The sequence below is a fragment of the Crinia signifera genome, chromosome 11 (assembly GCF_055691185.1).
Source record: "Crinia signifera chromosome 11, ASM5569118v1, whole genome shotgun sequence".
NCBI classification, from domain to species: domain Eukaryota; kingdom Metazoa; phylum Chordata; class Amphibia; order Anura; family Myobatrachidae; genus Crinia; species Crinia signifera.
The window spans coordinates 26,106,102-26,122,823 of NC_139227.1; the positions used below are offsets into that span (position 1 = coordinate 26,106,102).

General features: G+C 41.8%; 1 protein-coding gene across 1 annotated transcript in view; it reads left to right on the plus strand.

The window, feature by feature from the left end:
- CDYL2 (chromodomain Y like 2) overlaps positions 1-16,722 on the plus strand; it is a 100,121-nt gene that overhangs the window by 67,069 nt on the left and 16,330 nt on the right. Inside the window, exon 2 of the mRNA XM_083165271.1 lies at positions 11,100-11,643. Within this exon, the coding sequence (XP_083021397.1) occupies positions 11,100-11,643 (544 nt within the window). The remainder of the gene's footprint in view (positions 1-11,099; positions 11,644-16,722) is intronic.

Below are 16,722 nucleotides of genomic sequence, written 5' to 3' on the forward strand. Positions count from 1 at the left end.
GGCTGTTCAGTGTCAGTGCAATGAGTCTTTGGAGTCATTCACAACTCCTAGCCGATTCCCGGATCCTGGCTCTTTCTCTCCTGACTCTGGTGCCTTGCTCCCTGCATCTTGCTACAAGGAAGTTTTCTCCTGACACCAATGCTGCAAGTCCTACCTAGTGCTTGTTCCTGCTTGTGTCCCAGAATTACCCTGCACAGCTTCCCGCTGTCCTCCTTCATACAACTCATTCATTCCATCATCTTTCAGTCATCCGGATCCATTTCTTCTGTCATCAAATCAACCTCCTTCCGGATCCTCATCTATGTACTCTGGCTCACCAAGTATACGTTTCCAGATTTCCCTGCCCGTTATTAGTATTGTGCTGGACTCTATTTAATTTATTCCAACTGTCACTTAAAGAAGTATTTGAGTGAAGTTTATCATTTATGAAATCCGTTATTAAACCTGCACGTTTCAATCCTACTCCTCCTGGTCCGTCTCCGGTTCCTGTGCACCACACGACTCCATCCAGCCCTTTAGCCGTGACATCCCCTCCCTCCTGCCTGCCCTTCCCTCCCTCCCCCAACATCCCCAACCCCTACAGAACATAGTAAAACACAAACTGGTAACTCCAACCCCATTCCTAGGGTCATAACTAAACACAGAAATTCGGAGAAAACTTTTCTCCTCGGCAATATCTTGCCTGTCTTCAGACTTCCGGGAAAAAAGGCTCCTTTCAGAGCACATCAAATCTGCTATAAGCGTCCCGGACAAACGACAAGGGTCGGCACCCCAATATTCATTCCAAATAAACAAAAATCTCTACACATAAGTCCATGTATCCCTCCTTTAGGTTTTGTTGTGTGGACTATGGAAAACTAATCAGAGGTGTAACATCTGACTTTTTCCCATATCTTGCGGATTTTCCCCGCTAGATGAGTCTTTTCAATTATTTGTATTTCTTAACCCAAATTACCGGTCCTCCACCCCTCAGTGGTTATACATAGTCTCAATACTTCTAGTAACAGCTCCGTTTACTCTCTTGTTGGGCTATCTCTTTCTCCGGCTCTTAAATACGCTTGTGCATCTCCCGGTGTAGAAAAATCTTTAAAGTTGCCGTCCTCAAACAACCGTAATCTGGCCGGGTACATTAGCGCGAATTTCCTGTTGTCTCGTATCAACTGGGTACAGATCACTGAGAACTCCCGCCTGGCCCTGGTGACCTCAGCTGAGTAGTCCTGGAATAGGTGTAACTTATGTGTTTCCCACATCAGGCCCTTCACTTTGCGGGAGGCTGCCCACATCAATTCTTTATGTAGATAGTTTAGTGTCCTGAAAATTACCACTCTGGGTCTATTACCAGCTCCTTCCTTCTCTGGGCCCAAGCGGTGTGCCCGCTCTATGACCATATCGCTGCAGTCAGTGGTCACATCTAGCAATTCAGGCAAAGTGTTCCTTATGAAGTGTTGCAGTGCCTGTCCCCTTACTGCCTCTGGGAGCCCCACTAGCCTCAGGTTATTCCTTCTTGACCTATTTTCGAGGTCGTCCAGTTTATTAGTCATCATATGACAGGATTTTTGTAATGCATCATTATGTGCTTTTAATTCTTGCACTTCATGGAATACAGTCCCTATTTGTGATTCATTGTGGGATACACGGTGGGTGAGCTGAGATAAGTGTCCTTTGAGTTCCTCTATAGAGGACTTAAATGTGTCTGCCTGCTGCTGAAACATGGGAGTGATAGTGTCTCTTATTGCTCTTACCATCTCCTGGTATGAGGCTGCGGACTGCTGTCCTGTGTTCTCCGCGCAGTCCTGGTTTGGTGTGGGGGTGAGAGGGCTGCTGATGTGGGTATCAGTCTGCTGCGAGTGGAGTGCAGGCATCTGAGGGCTGGATGGGTCTGCGCGCCCCGCTCTGGGCGTCTTAGCTGCTGCGGCCGCCATCTTGATTTTTGGCTGGATCGTGTTCCGTTGCTGCTGGCGTCCTGGCATTGGAGACAAATACTTCTCCATACAGCGGGGACTGTTCCTGAAGGTATGGGGACACAGTCCTTCGTGTGTGACCGCTCAGCGGTGATCCTGGGGTGCCGCCCCGATCACCGTCCACGGAGCTGCTGTGGCTTGCGGCTCACTACATGCCCGCCGGAACCGGAAGTCGGGGGTGGCTTCTTTAAAGAAACAATCAGACAGGGATTGTGAAACTGCGTTGTCCCTTTAAAAGAGTAGATTCCCAATTCCAGACCCCCGTGCACCAGTAACAGTGATCCACGCTTAGTCTACATTTAGGGCCAAATTCAGTCTCGTTTTCGATGGTGGGTGCAGATCCCCTGTGCAAATGCCTTCGGCGAGTATCACACACGCCAAGGCGTTCGCATGAGTAGGGTCGGGAAGGTGTCGGGCAGGGACCGGCAGCAGGCAAACGCGGGGGGATGGTTGACTTCACAGGACATCAGCGCACGCCTGCTTTTTCGGCAATCATCGGCACCAATAAAAGTCAGTTCAGGCTGACTTATTACCAAAGGGGAGAAAATTCCTTAGATGGCAACCATCAAATGACCTCTTTCCCCTTTCGGTCGCATGTGTTCTCTTATACATCCTCTCACATGCTAGTGGGGGGGGGAGGCTTTTGGCGGGGTAATGCTGACCTGATCATTAGGTTGCGAGTATACGCAGCCTAACGAACAGTTCTGAATCAGGCCCTTAATTAGGAATGCCTTATTTTGCTCAGCCCTTCACCCCCAAAAGATATTTACGAAGTTGTGCATCAACTATGGTCACTACGGGTCATACGGTCGACAGTCAATCAGTCGAACATGAATGGCCGACAAGCAGTGTGGACATGTCAGAGGTCAACGTAGACAAATTGACACACAAAAATGTTGACGTGAGTTTTTCACTTTTTGTGCCAATGTCTATATCTGTCAACATGGACCCCCAATTTGTGTAGTGCCTACCCTCACACCTTCGGGCATGGTCCTGCGCTCCATTACACCTGCATTCCACATGGATCATAAAGCATGTAAAGTAAAAAAAAAAAAAAAACATGAAAAATCAAAGGCGACATTTTCACATTTCACATAACCATTGCCATTTTGACATACTGCTTGTGTACCTTTTGTCAATGTCAACCTAGTGGATTTCAACCTTTTTGTCTGTTGACTGTCATCTGGATACCGCCAGTCTCGGGAAACCTTGATGTATCCCAAATCGGTTACTTCATTTGAAAAGCCAACAATTTATCTGTGTAACCGCATTTTCTGTTTTACATTCTTAACATACCAAAGGCAAAATAAAATAAGTACACAGTAAAGATACAATTGGGCATGCAGACATGGGACAGATGTTTATGTAATCTAGTATTCGCTCAAACTTCTAAATCCTATGTTCCGGCTATAAACCTCTAACTGATCAAATTATTTATTTTACTCTTTTTAAAGTGTGTGGTGTGCAGCTTCTACAGTACCATGTAAGTGACTGCAATAACCATCTTAAGGGTGAGAATGTACTAAGCATTGAAAAGTGATAAAATGGAGAGTTATAAACCACCAACCAATCAGGTTATAACTGTCATTTTTCAAACCCAGTTTGTGACATGATAGTTAGGAGCTGGTGGTTCATCCCTCCCCACTTAATCACTTTTCAAGCTTAGAACATCGGGAGAGAACAAAAATCTGGTAAAGATTGGGTGCAATCAATATTATGTTACCAAAACCTGAAAAAGAGACAATGATCATTCAGACACATTGGTTAAAACTGTTTGATTTGAACAAATGTATCCAGACAATTGTTTTAATCTTATTTTCAGGTTTGGGGAGCAAATTTGTTCTCAACTTTGTTCTAAGTTCTAAAACTCAGTCCTTAGGACTCCAGACATATCACATTTTTCAGGTCTCCAAGGAATTCTAAGTGAAGTAATTGGCTCCATCTGTGGATCTTTTAAAATTTGTCGGTGAGTCCAGCTAGGTGCCCTTTGAAAAGTGAACTGTTTGGAGTCCTAAAATAGCCCTTGTGCTTCCCAGTGGCTAGATTGCCCATACACACATAACGATGTGTGTATGGGCGATTTGTGATAGCCAGTGTTCTCTGATTAGAAGACTGGCAATTTGAATAGATCTTGACTACATGTAGTCAAGATCTAGTCAGGTGATGGCTGCACATCACGGTTGCTCTAGGGCATACACACGGAGCAATCTGTGCTCATTTCTAAGAGATCTAGACTATGTGTATTCCCCCTAACACTTCTTGTTGTGATCCCAATTAATTGTATGCTTCATCTGAAACAAAAGTCATCAGAGAATGTTCTAATCTCCTTTAAAAAAAAAAAATCTATATCCACTGGTGGAAGAACTCTCCCTGACAAACAATTGCACTGTCTATTGACTATTTTCTTGCAAGTACTGTAGTGCCAACATTTGCCCCATCATGTATGGTCCTATGGCTCAACATTGAGGCTAATTTCACAAAGAAAACCCTCACTTTCTTGTCTCTGGTTCCTACGCAGAGACCTGCACCATCCACCGTCACATTACTGCCTCAATTAAGGTTCTACATCAAAATACTGTATGGCATATGTACTAGGACAAGGCTGATCTCACAATTTCAAGATATCTGTTGACCCTTATTGGGGACAGCCTTGACTTTCCACCAGCATTGTTTCTTGCATTATTCTCCCAGTGGCTTGAAGCAGTTTTGGCAAAAGGTGGCTCCGGCATTTACTCTGACTTTCTTCAAAAGTTTTCATCACATTTAAGTCAAGTTCCGTTGCTGTCCTCTAATCCACCCATTTAGACTCTTAGAAATCGCACCCCTTTTGAGTCACTATGTCATCTACATTTGATGCTGTTGGTGATAATATTTATGTATGTTGGTCTTATACTTGACCTCCAATTCAAATTCCACTGTCATGAGCTGGAATAGGAGAGAAACCCTGGCTGAAGCATGAAGAGCTTTTGGATGTGTGAGTACATACGATAGGTTAGAGATCGCTCTGTATAAAGGCAACTGTCCTCCAATATCGTATATCACTGTAGACACCTGGTTATTGTCTCTTCTCATAGATTGTTTTAATGGCTACTGTGTAGTCCTTCGACCCCCAATCTGTGCCACTAATATTTTTCCATTTATACTCTTAACCACCTTTATAATGTAATTATCAATTTCCCATCTATCTTGGTAAATGTCTTTGTTTCCTTTTTTTTGAATTGGATTTAATTACAATTAATTATATTTTTTTTAATAAAAAAATTGTCCCATTACATTCTCTTGACCTGACAAAATAAGGAAACATTTTAAAAAATAAAAACACTGCATAAAACGAAAAAAAAAAATCACATTTCGATGGAGAACTGTAAATAATCATTAATCCAGTGAATTATTTCTCGGTGTTCAAAATTGCATCCAATCTGGCAACTTTCCATGATGTCTATTCTGAATGCCTGATAACTCAAAATAGTGCAAAGAAGGGTGGCGTCCTGGACACCAGGAAATAAAAATTTGGATTAATGTTTAATTTTTCCAATTCCATTTTGGGTGTGATTTGCTTTTTATGCCAATTGATTTAGAAATCAATGCTGAAACATGTTAAAAAAAAATAAAAGATTTTAATACGTGTAAAGAAAAGCAGGATTATTAAGTGTCAAACTTTGCGGCAGATTTAGCAATGTGTGATAATCATGTTATCAACTCATTACTTATCTTAAATGCTGCTCAGCCAATCAGCTCCTATATGTCATTAGTCAAACACATAACAGCTGATTTGTTGGAGCACCATTAAATATTCATAATCAGTGATCACAAGAATATCACTCGTAGTTAAATCTGCCCCTCCATATTCTTTGTGTATTCTCTTCCAATGTTGAATATATTTATGACCCATTTAATGTAATTGGTAACTCTAAATAAAATCTCTTTTTTATTTACATTTCATTATTAAATGTAACTTCTAAAGCAAAACATAATTTGCAATCAGTGGGGATCTAAGAAGCAAACATTGGCTAAAAGATAAAACAACCGTGTAACAGAGCACTGATTTAGAACCTCTTCTAAACCTATTTAAAACCTATTCCGTATTATTCAAACTATTGTTTTTCTCCCTGAAGTCTAATAAAGAGATAATTAAGTACCATCATAAATAATTGTATCCTGCTTCTGTGTCTTATTTAAAGACTGCAGTTCAGAAATTAGTGAACACTTTGGATGAGTACTCACATTGTTTGTTAGATGTAATGTTACTGTGTGTTTTCATAAAGGTAATGAGTTTGAAACATGCCGTAATAGATTTACGTAATAGATAGACGGGATTTATTTTTTGTTTTTTTGCTATTTGACAGGCGGTGTAATAAGTTGGCTCCTAGTAAAAGAGTCGTTCTTTCCATTATAGTTGAAGTAGTTGAAGAATATAAGTCCCTCTGTGACTTGGTGGATTTATGTCAAATAAGCAGTATATTGTTATTTAGAACAATGTCATATTATATTGCCGCAGGTGAAGTACATCTGGTGTGTTTTTGTCTACATTAAATTTGGGTACTTTTCGATTGTAAAATTTTTGTGTAATTTGAACATGGAATCTGTCTGTAGTTCTGCCAGGATAATGCTGTAGCAAAGATCTTTTATGTTTGAGACTATAGAGTAACATTAAGAGGAGTATTTCAAATGTCTTAAAATGCTTTTCTTGAATAAAAATAGAAGTATTTATTTTGAAATAAATTTTAATAAGTACCGGCATGTTATAAAACAAACGTTGAAGTGTTACAATCATTGAATGTTCTTGGAGAAAGCGAAATTAAATGTGGTGGTTTTTTTTGTTTGTTTGTTTGTTTTTTAGATTTAAGCTGTTTGTGGGATAAAAATAGCATTTGTCATTTTAGCTAATACATTATAAGTCAACTAAGGAAAAATACACAGGGTTTTTTCTGTGGGCTTGGTCCAATTGAATTCCCTCCTAAGCATACTAAGGGGGTGATTTATGTTTTCCACGTACATTCCATGCTTACCGAGCGATTAGACGCCGCCCACCAAATGATTGTTCCACCCATTTGCAAATAAAAGTCAGCCTAGACTGATGGTGGAACTATCATTTGGTGGGCGCCTGGACGTAGTCAGGGCAGGCAGCTGACTTTACAGGCCTGCGTTCAGATGGAGATGCCCAGCGCTCCATTCATATAAATACGCCCAGGAAACACCAGCACCGCTGTGTGTGTGAGCGAATCAGCAAGTGTAATACTCACCGAAGGCGTTTGCTCTGCAGATCTGCACATGTGTATTTTCGCCAATACACATGCTCCAAATGGTGCAGAAAGGATAGGGGTACAAGGACACATCTGTATGTTTTGTTTCTGCTTACAATGAAGCAGATGGTAACTTCTAACCCCTCCCTGGGGGACACTGGTATACCTGCCACTGGTCATATCTCAGCTGTAACATATTGTCAAATCCTTTGTCTACATGCTGATAGAGTTCTTTGAAATAGCATAATGACAAGAAGGATTGCGAAGTCTTTAAATCCACTACATTGAATGTCACTCGACTGTGGTTGCCATGGAAGTAAAATTGCACCCTGCCACCCATCACACACACACCCATGTATTTTCCTTTTGAGATACCTTCTACTGCTCTACTGATAGAGAAATGCATGTTCACATTGTCTACCTTACCGGGAGCCATAGGAAAGATGGAAAAGCCAATCAAAAAGCTGGGCCAACAAACTAGCAAGTTGGTAAACACCAATTTAGGTGCAGCAAGACCTCTATTAGCTCTAAATCTAAACATGAGGTTTTGAGACATTCAAGCATCTTCCCCTGTCATAAAAGGATGAGGAAACTACATAAAACTGGTTAAGGAGAGGGAATGATTGGGTGTATGGAATGGATTGAAAGAGGACAGTTTGGGGAGTACTATCCTCTTAGCCTGCCCAACCATGATATCTCATAACTCCCAATCAGATTAGAGTAATTACAGTACTATATATGATAGTATGAAGGTCAACTGGGATTTAAACTCCCATAATAAAGCCCATGTTCTTGATTAATTAAACAATGGAGAAGGGGATTAAGCTGGTTACCTAAGGCTTTAGCTAATATTTTAATACCAGCATGACTCCCCCGCACACCAATCTTTTGGTTTGTGTTGGCCTTTTGTCAATGTCTACCTAGACCAGGTCAACCTTTTTTCATGTTTTGACCTATTGTCGACCTAATAATCCACACCCTAGCACATGACCAAAGAGGGTCCCGCTTGTAAAAGCTTACTTATTAAAGGGAAAGGACAGACTAGGGTGACTCAGAAGGGTCAACTGAGCATAGAAGAAGGATGAGAGATGACTGGGCATGAAGAAGTGGGTTTTGAGAGCCCAAGATCATCAGTAGACAGGAGGGGTGGCAATCATTTGTGGAGCGGAGTGTGAAGGGATAGGCTCAGAGGTGTAACTGGGAGGTGAGTGGGTGAGGGCTCTAAGTGACTGTCTGCAGCTTAAATTGTTTTCTGAATGCAAAGGTGAGCCAGCGCAATGCTTGTAGGCGAGCCAGGGCTGTGCCTGTAGGTGAGCCAGCGCAATGCTTGTAGGCGAGCCAGCGCAATGCTTGTAGGCGAGCCAGGGCGGTGCCTGTAGGCGAGCCAGCGCGGTGCTTGTAGGTGAGCCAGCGCGGTGCCTGTAGGCGAGCCAGGGCGGTGCTTGTAGGCGAGCCAGCGCGGTGCTTGTAGGCGAGCCAGCGGGGTACTTGTAGGTGAGCCAGCAGGGTGCTTGTAGGTGAGCCAGCCTGGTGCTTGTAGGTGAAGGAGAAGCAGACGTAGTAATATTAACGCAAGATAAATAGAAGGACCTCATTGAATAGGTAGAGTAGGACTGCATTTCTTTCTTAACACAACACAAGACACGTCAAGTAATTTCCTCTGTTACTATATAACATGCAACAATTGCTTTGTATTTTGCTAATTGGTGTAGAGGAATGGTGCTAATTGGGGCAAAATAATTATACATAATAATTGTATTTGTCACATAAACCATATACACGCTATCATCAAATCTGCTGCTTGTACAAGTTCGGTTACTTAGCGAAGGTTTTAATTATCATGATTCATTTCTGTTGAATTGTGATCTGTAATGAATGCTGGGATTTTTTTTTTTTTAACAGTAATTCTTGGTAGACGCTAATCATACAAATATCTGTCATCTGCGTTTTTCAGTGTCCTGCTGTGCTGATTAACAGTAATACCAGGTGGTTCAGACATATATTGGGTTTCTACTGAAAGCATTTCGGATCATCTTCACTGGTCTATTTTACTATAATTGTGTTTCAGAATAACAGGATAGCTTTTATGCGTAACGCCATATTAACATGATCGTTCTATGAATTACACAATAAATATTGATGTTTAATGTTACTTTACTTAAGCCTAATTATTAGTTTATGACACCCGCCCTCTGCATTTATAAGTGCCGTAGGTACTTATGTAGTATCTGGGCGTCCGATTTAGAAATCGGATCGCATAGCATGCGACCAAATCGTATGCGATGCGATGGTCAAGATTTTTCCATAGGATTCAATGTTAAAATGGTCTGAGTCCATTTTAACATAGAATTCAATGGGAAAAAGGGGTCCTTTTCCTTTCCCCACTATCCAAGTGGGCATGGAGTTGGATATAAACCTGTGGCGAGCGTAGCGAGGCGAGCGTAGCGAGCCCCGCGAGGGGACACAGAATACTTTTTAAGAAATATGCGTCCCCTCGCGGGGCTCGCCACGCTTCGGGCTCGGTGGCTCGCTGCGCTCGCCACGCTATATAAAATCAACTCTATGCCCACTTGGATAGTGGGGAAATGAACAGGACCTTCTTAACATTGAATCCTATGCAAAATCGCATCGAATCGCATCGCATCTGATTGTATGCCTTAAGGTAAGGCATACAATCACAAAATCGGCAGCCCGGATACTACATAAGTACCGTGCCGTATTTATTCTTCAACTATCACATTGTCTAATGAGTCTTCCTCTTCCCCACTGTAATTCTCCTGTTGTAACACGACTGTCTTATTTTGTCCTTCTGTTGTGTAAACTGCCTGCATCTAGATGAAAACTCTGCCTGGTATGGGTCATAGGTTCAACTGTATGAAGGTTGGCACGTGAGATAGGTTGACATGAGTTTTTTCTCACATTTTTTTGTCCCGAATTTCGACTTAAGTCGACACGGACACCGTACCGCTGCGATCATGCTTCGGGCACGGTGCTTCGCTGTACTCAGCACACTATTATATTCTCCCTCCACGCCCCAGTGGACACCGTACCGCTGCGATCTCCATGCTTCGGGCACGGTGCCTGGCTGCGCTCAGCACACTATTATACTCTCCCTCAACGCCCCAGTGGACACCGTACCGCTGCGATCTCCATGCTTCGGGCATGGTGCCTGGCTGCACTCAGCACACTATTATATTCTCCCTCCATGCCCCAGTGGACACCGTACCGCTGCGATCTCCATGCTTCGGGCACGATGCTTTGTTGTGCTCAGCACACTATTATATTCTCCCTCCACGCTCTAGTGGACACCGTACCGCTGCGATCTCCATGCTTCGGGCATGATGCTTTGTTGTGCTCAGCACACTATTATATTCTCCCTCCACGCTCTAGTGGACACCGTACCGCTGCGATCTCCATGCTTCGGGCACGATGCTTTGTTGTGCTCAGCACACTATTATATTCTCCCTCCACGCCTTAGTGGATGGTTGGGTATGAAAGACCATCTGTAGGTTAAATTGGTTTAACATACAGATGTAACCATGCTCATCGCACAGGCGTGTGGGGTGACGTAACGCCCTAAGTTGCAACTATCCCTATCTATGGCAGCACATGCATCATAGTACGGGAGCACAACTACTGCGACTAGGGTGACACTAACACTAAACCCAGTACGTACTGTTGGGATTCCACTGTCAGGATCCTGACTGCATCCCCTGTACATAGTTAAAGGCTGGGTTGGACAGCAGCAAATTACTCCTTGTGCTCATTTATTTGTAGCACTTTACTGGTATCAATCTCTTTTCTTTAAATCATTGTGATATCTGTTATTTCTGTCTTTATTTTTCTGGTATTTTACTATATAAAATCCATATTAAATGCATTTTTTCATCACCAGGTTGAAAGGATTGTTGACAAAAGAAAGAACAGGAAAGGGAAGTGGGAATACCTAATTCGATGGAAAGGTTACGGGAGCAGCGAAGACACCTGGGAGCCGGAACACCATCTGCAACACTGCGAGGAGTTTATTGATGAATTTAATGGACTACACCTAAACAGAGATAGGAGAGCCAAAGCTGGAAAGCTTTTACGGGGGGCCGCAGTGGACAAAATGCCCCACAGGTCATCTGACTCTGGGAGAGCCAGGGGAGCAGCACAGAAAAGACGAAGGATACATTCCTTACAGAAACAGAAGAAGGTGTGTACTGCCAAATATGCCCCCGGAGACAGATCAACAAAGACCTTAACATACAGAACTACTCCCAGCGGGCTGCAGATTATGCCGCTGAACAAACCCTTGGAGAATGGGGACTCCGCTAGTCACACCGAAGACCAGCACTTTGAAAATGGCTCAGATCAGGGCAAAAACGAGGATGACAAAGTCAGACAAGGGTTACCAAGTGGGCTGGAAGACTGTGATTCAAATCTAATCAACGGAATAGGTATGTAATGTACATTTACTGTGCAAGCTTATAGGAATAAGCACTGAGTGGTCTGGATTGTTGTGCATTTACTGTAAATCAAGAGGAACATCCACTTTCATATTGTAGAATTAAGGGGGTACTGAATCTGTGCAGACAGACGTACAATTGGCACTTTTCGCTGATGCTTGGTCGAATTTACAATCAACATATTCAATGCAAGTGACATTTTTCAACTGTCGGAAAAATCGTCAAGGTCAGAAAATACGTGGATCGGCGAATTACTCGCCGATCTACGTGCTTTCATGTAAAATCCAGATGTTTCCCAATACTTTCCACCAATGCAGATTCAACTTTTTATCAAAGTCAAAATTGCATCGACAGAAAAAAAGTCTGAAAACGGACCACATTTTTAAGTCGGTTTAAATAAATGTGGATTTTTGTTTATTGGTAAATTGTGATGCAGAGTGACCTCTTAACTCAGGCACACACAATATTTTAACCAGTATTCTATATTACAGCAACATTGCCAAAATCCATGCACTCCTCTAAGGGGCGCAAGGGTAAATTGACGATGGTGGTAGTCACAAACTGTCCCTGTTCCCGACTGTTCTATGACACACTATTTTTTTTTATGTTGTGTATATTCAAAAAGTGCAGTTTTGATTTTAGAATTTTTTTATAGGTTTTTTTTTTTTTTATAATTTACCCATCATTTCAAAGGTTCATATTAGGATTCAAGTCTATAATAAGCTGCCAATAAAGGCAGAGCACTAGGTGAGAGAGTTTAGACCAGAAACATACATTTTTTCCATTTGCACCGGCACATCATGCCGTGAGCTTATTGGTGGATGCACGGGAGGCGTGCGGGGCCATATCTGTAACAAATTCCTATTTAAATAAACACAGATATCATGAGTTTTCAAAGCCAATCAGAGGCCTTGTTTAAAAGATGGCAACTTTTTCCATTTAGCGGATGTCTCGAAGCTGAATGTGCTGGAATCCCGGTAGTACAGTACTAAGCTGCTCTTGCTGTTATTGACGCGCATTTGCCAGAAAATATCAGATTTACTAATTGCAAATGAAACTCCCGGCCTTCAGGAACAATTACATTTAACACAAACATGACAAATGCTGGGAATTGCTGCAGAATGAGACTGTTGCATCGCTGTGGCTTTCTGGCTACTGACTTAAACACTCAGAATAAAGACATTTCCCTTGTCACAATTAGATTTCTTATTTAATTATGTGATTACTTACGAAGTGGAATCTGACCAGAAAAATCTTTGGTCTGTGTGCGATACCTGGAAATCAATGCAGTATTACCAGGGCTCCTGTTGGAAAATCTGAATATGTTCACTTGTTATTTGTATTTTACCAGCCGTTAATTTGGACCAACTGCTCGTAAAGCCAAACCACCAGGCAACTAAAAGTAATGTGAAAACATGATGATAAAACAGACATTACCTTTTACACACAGAGCGTCTGACTGAAGTTTTATATTTATATAATGTATATATAATGTATATGTGTGTGTGTAAAGGCTAACTACTCAACGCTATGAGGGGAAGTACTGCCACGGACCACTAGAGGTCACTCGACAGACTAAATTACTTCTTTGTATGCTAAAAGATGTCATAACAGAAAGTGAAAGCAATTTTTGCAGGGACACTTATCTATTTCAAACTTGCTGGCTATGGAGAGAGGGAGCTGTGAAGACAGAGGTTGGAGGTAGGAGCAGATAGGGACTAGGGGAAGGGTGGAGATGTTCTGGGCTAAAAAACGGTCACAGCTCAAAGTGAAATTACATTGCAGAAGCCGTTGTTTTGACAGGCTTTTAACTAGTAAGAATATAATACAGTTACCCTTCTATTTCCACCTTCACTTAGCATGAAGTCATTGTTTTCTCAGCATAAATTGAAGCTAGAGGAATGTAGCAAATTAGACTATTACCATATTTTATTTGTGTTGACTACATGTCCTACAGGTGTGTCCTCCTACATCTAGCCTCAATATGCCATGAAGCATGAGATACCTAACGCAGGTGAGCCGCCAGGCCCAGCAACTCTGCTAGCATCGGGCAAAAATGCATCTTGGTCACAATGCAATGTATATCATGTGTGTGACCGAGGGGTAGATCTATTATGCACTCCCTGCTTCGCCTCTATTGAGGAGCTATATCAAAAAGATGTTGTATGACCACCTTGTCTGACAGATCGGGAGAAGTGGAAGCCCACCCTCCGGCAATCCCCACTAGAGCACACAGCGCATAAGCTTAGTACTGACATCGCCCTGCCTGGCCAACTCCAGTACAATATGCGCAAGATCTCGCTGATCCCACCCGCCGCAGCGCTGTCCCTGCTGTGGAGATAGGGCAACAACACCTGCAGCTTTTGAGATGGATTGATGGGGATGTCGATCACACTCGGGTAGGGGAGACCCCAACATATCTGCTCCACAGGGCAGGGAGTCAGGTACTGCACTATGACGATCTTCCAGATCTAAGAACGAGCTAGCGGTTTAGCCAGTTAGGGGCAGCCCAGCATGTCTGAGAATGCAGGGTTTGCCCCAGGAGTGATTGAGACAGGATCATGTTGAGAGGTGCCTCTTACCACAAGGACACACCACTTTTCTGATTAGAGTGCATAATAAATTCAATAAAAGTAAAATAAAAAAGCCAAGAAAAATGATTTGCTTATTCCATATCCATCCTTATAATGGGTTTGCTCAATTCTAGTTAGGTAGAGCCTTTTAGGAGCTCGTTCTCTTCCCTAGTATCTCTTGCTGATTCTAGCTGGTTAGTATTGCTTAATTTATTGTATTTGATGAAGAGGCGGAACTTGTTCTTAAATCCTGGAGGAAGCTGGTGATGGGCTGGCAACCTGGACACACTAAAGCTGTGGACACACGATACGATTCTGGCTATCGATTTTGACTATATAGCCAAAATAGAATGGGCCCAGGATGAATCGGCATCATTCTTCAATCACAATGGATCAGCAGGCCAGACATAAGGGGAATCAAATTTGCTACTTTACCTACACCAATGGGGGCAGAATGTAGAAAACAGCATCCTGAGCCGAACAGCAGAAAGAAACTGGCTTGACGTGAGCCGGAATTTTTTTTTTATGAAAAGGAAAAATGTTTTTAAAATTAAAGGAACTCCATTTAAAAATATTGTTACGTTGATAAAACAAAACTTTGTTAGATGGCAACAACATAAAATACCAAGAAGCCAATGTACTAAGCCTGGAGAGAGAGAGAGTACCAACCAACCAGCTCCTAGCTGCCATTTTTAAAGCACAGCCTTTAACAGCTACGAACTGATTGGTTTGTACCTTTTCTCTCTCCAAGATTTTTAAAACCAATATTTCTTCATTCTGAAAGAGGGCACATTTGAAGAAACATCAGTCTAATGCTTAGAGACCACTATATACTGTATGTATAGATAACTGATGCTGGATGTTGACTGAAGTCAACTCTGTCATAGCATGCATGTCTAATCCTACTATACTTCCACTTGGAGTTGGGGGTCCCCTTGGGGACCCTGTGGATAGGAAAACAGAATTCTCTGAAGGCTATATGTTTCTTTAGTGATTGCATTGATGCCTCAAACTCACACTCCAGGACCCTAAGACTTTATATGGATGATCGTGACAAGTAAAACAAGATACCCACTAATAAGTATACATATTGTTTAAAAGTGCATAGAGTTCCTATGTGAAGCTTAGTTACCATTGCTTCTTCAGCTAGGTCAATGGCATCTTCAATGTTGGCTAGAAAATTGCAGAAGCACAGTCTTAAATCTAGTTTCAATTCAATTTAAGGATAGATTAGATCTTTTCTCCAGAGTGCTTTAGTATTATGTATTTTTTGTCACCGAGATGTTTTTTGAAATCCCCACTCCTCACATCTGTAGTTCAAAGATTATATAAGTAATATGCCACGAATTCAATGCAATGGGGAGATTGTTCCTTCTATCTCCAGACAGCATCTTTCTGAGCCTCCAAGATGAAGAATTAGTCGTCAAATCACAGAATCCGCCAGGAATATAGTCGAGATCAGTGGCCATTATTTTGCATTATGCAGACATATTCCATTGAAGAGAAGTGGGTTTTAAAGTTTAAAATAAATGGCTACATGATATAATTTCAAGTTTCCAAGAGGCTACTGTACTGAAAAGTAATAGACTCAGCAGAAAAAGAAGCTCAGCAAGACAGTCTACAAAACGTATCCAAACCAAGGCTAGTGCAGGAGTTCCCTTAGATCCGAAATGCGTAGACTTTCTTTCCAAACTATCCCTTGTGTGGAAAAATTCTGGAACCTATCATGGAATTATTTTACTTTATTCTCATATCTATATGATATGATGATGAGTATTTTCTCTTTTTTGTAGAACTTCAGTACACTTTATTAAAGTTGAGGTGTTGCCAATAGCAACCAATCCGATTCTAGCGATCATCTGCTAGAAGGTGCTAGATAAATAAGTAGAATCTTATTGGTTGCTACGGCAACATCTCCACTTCTGAAAAACATTTTAGTTTCATGTTTGTTGTGGCTGTTCAACAAAGATCATTTCTGGATCCTGGAACAACACTTCGAGTACACTCAACTCTTTCAGTCTGTAAACCTCTCCAAGAATACAAGAACACAATAATATGACAAAAGTTGTGTCCTTATCTGTATGAAAGCCTGGTGATACTTGTAACAGGCCATAAAAGCCATAACATCGCTGGCGATAACTTTTCTGCAGAGACTTGGCTGGGCTGTTAATCAAAAACTCATTCATAATAATATTTTTTTCTAGAAGTGGCAATAACTACCAGACCAAACAAGTTAACTTCTGAAGCTACTTTTCTTGGAACAAGTACAATCTCAAGTTCCTTAAACTTAATTAATATTCTCTTCCACCACTGTAAATTAGTTTCTTCCTAGGCAAGATGGCACTTGTGCCACCCTTAGAGAACTAATGCTGTAGGATTGCTACATCAGATTATCAAGGAACACTCTCTAATGAATGGCAAAAGCCAACACTAAACAAGGGATCTCAGTTTGATCCAGTTATTTAGAATGGAGACCCATCTTCTCTTGATGTTAACA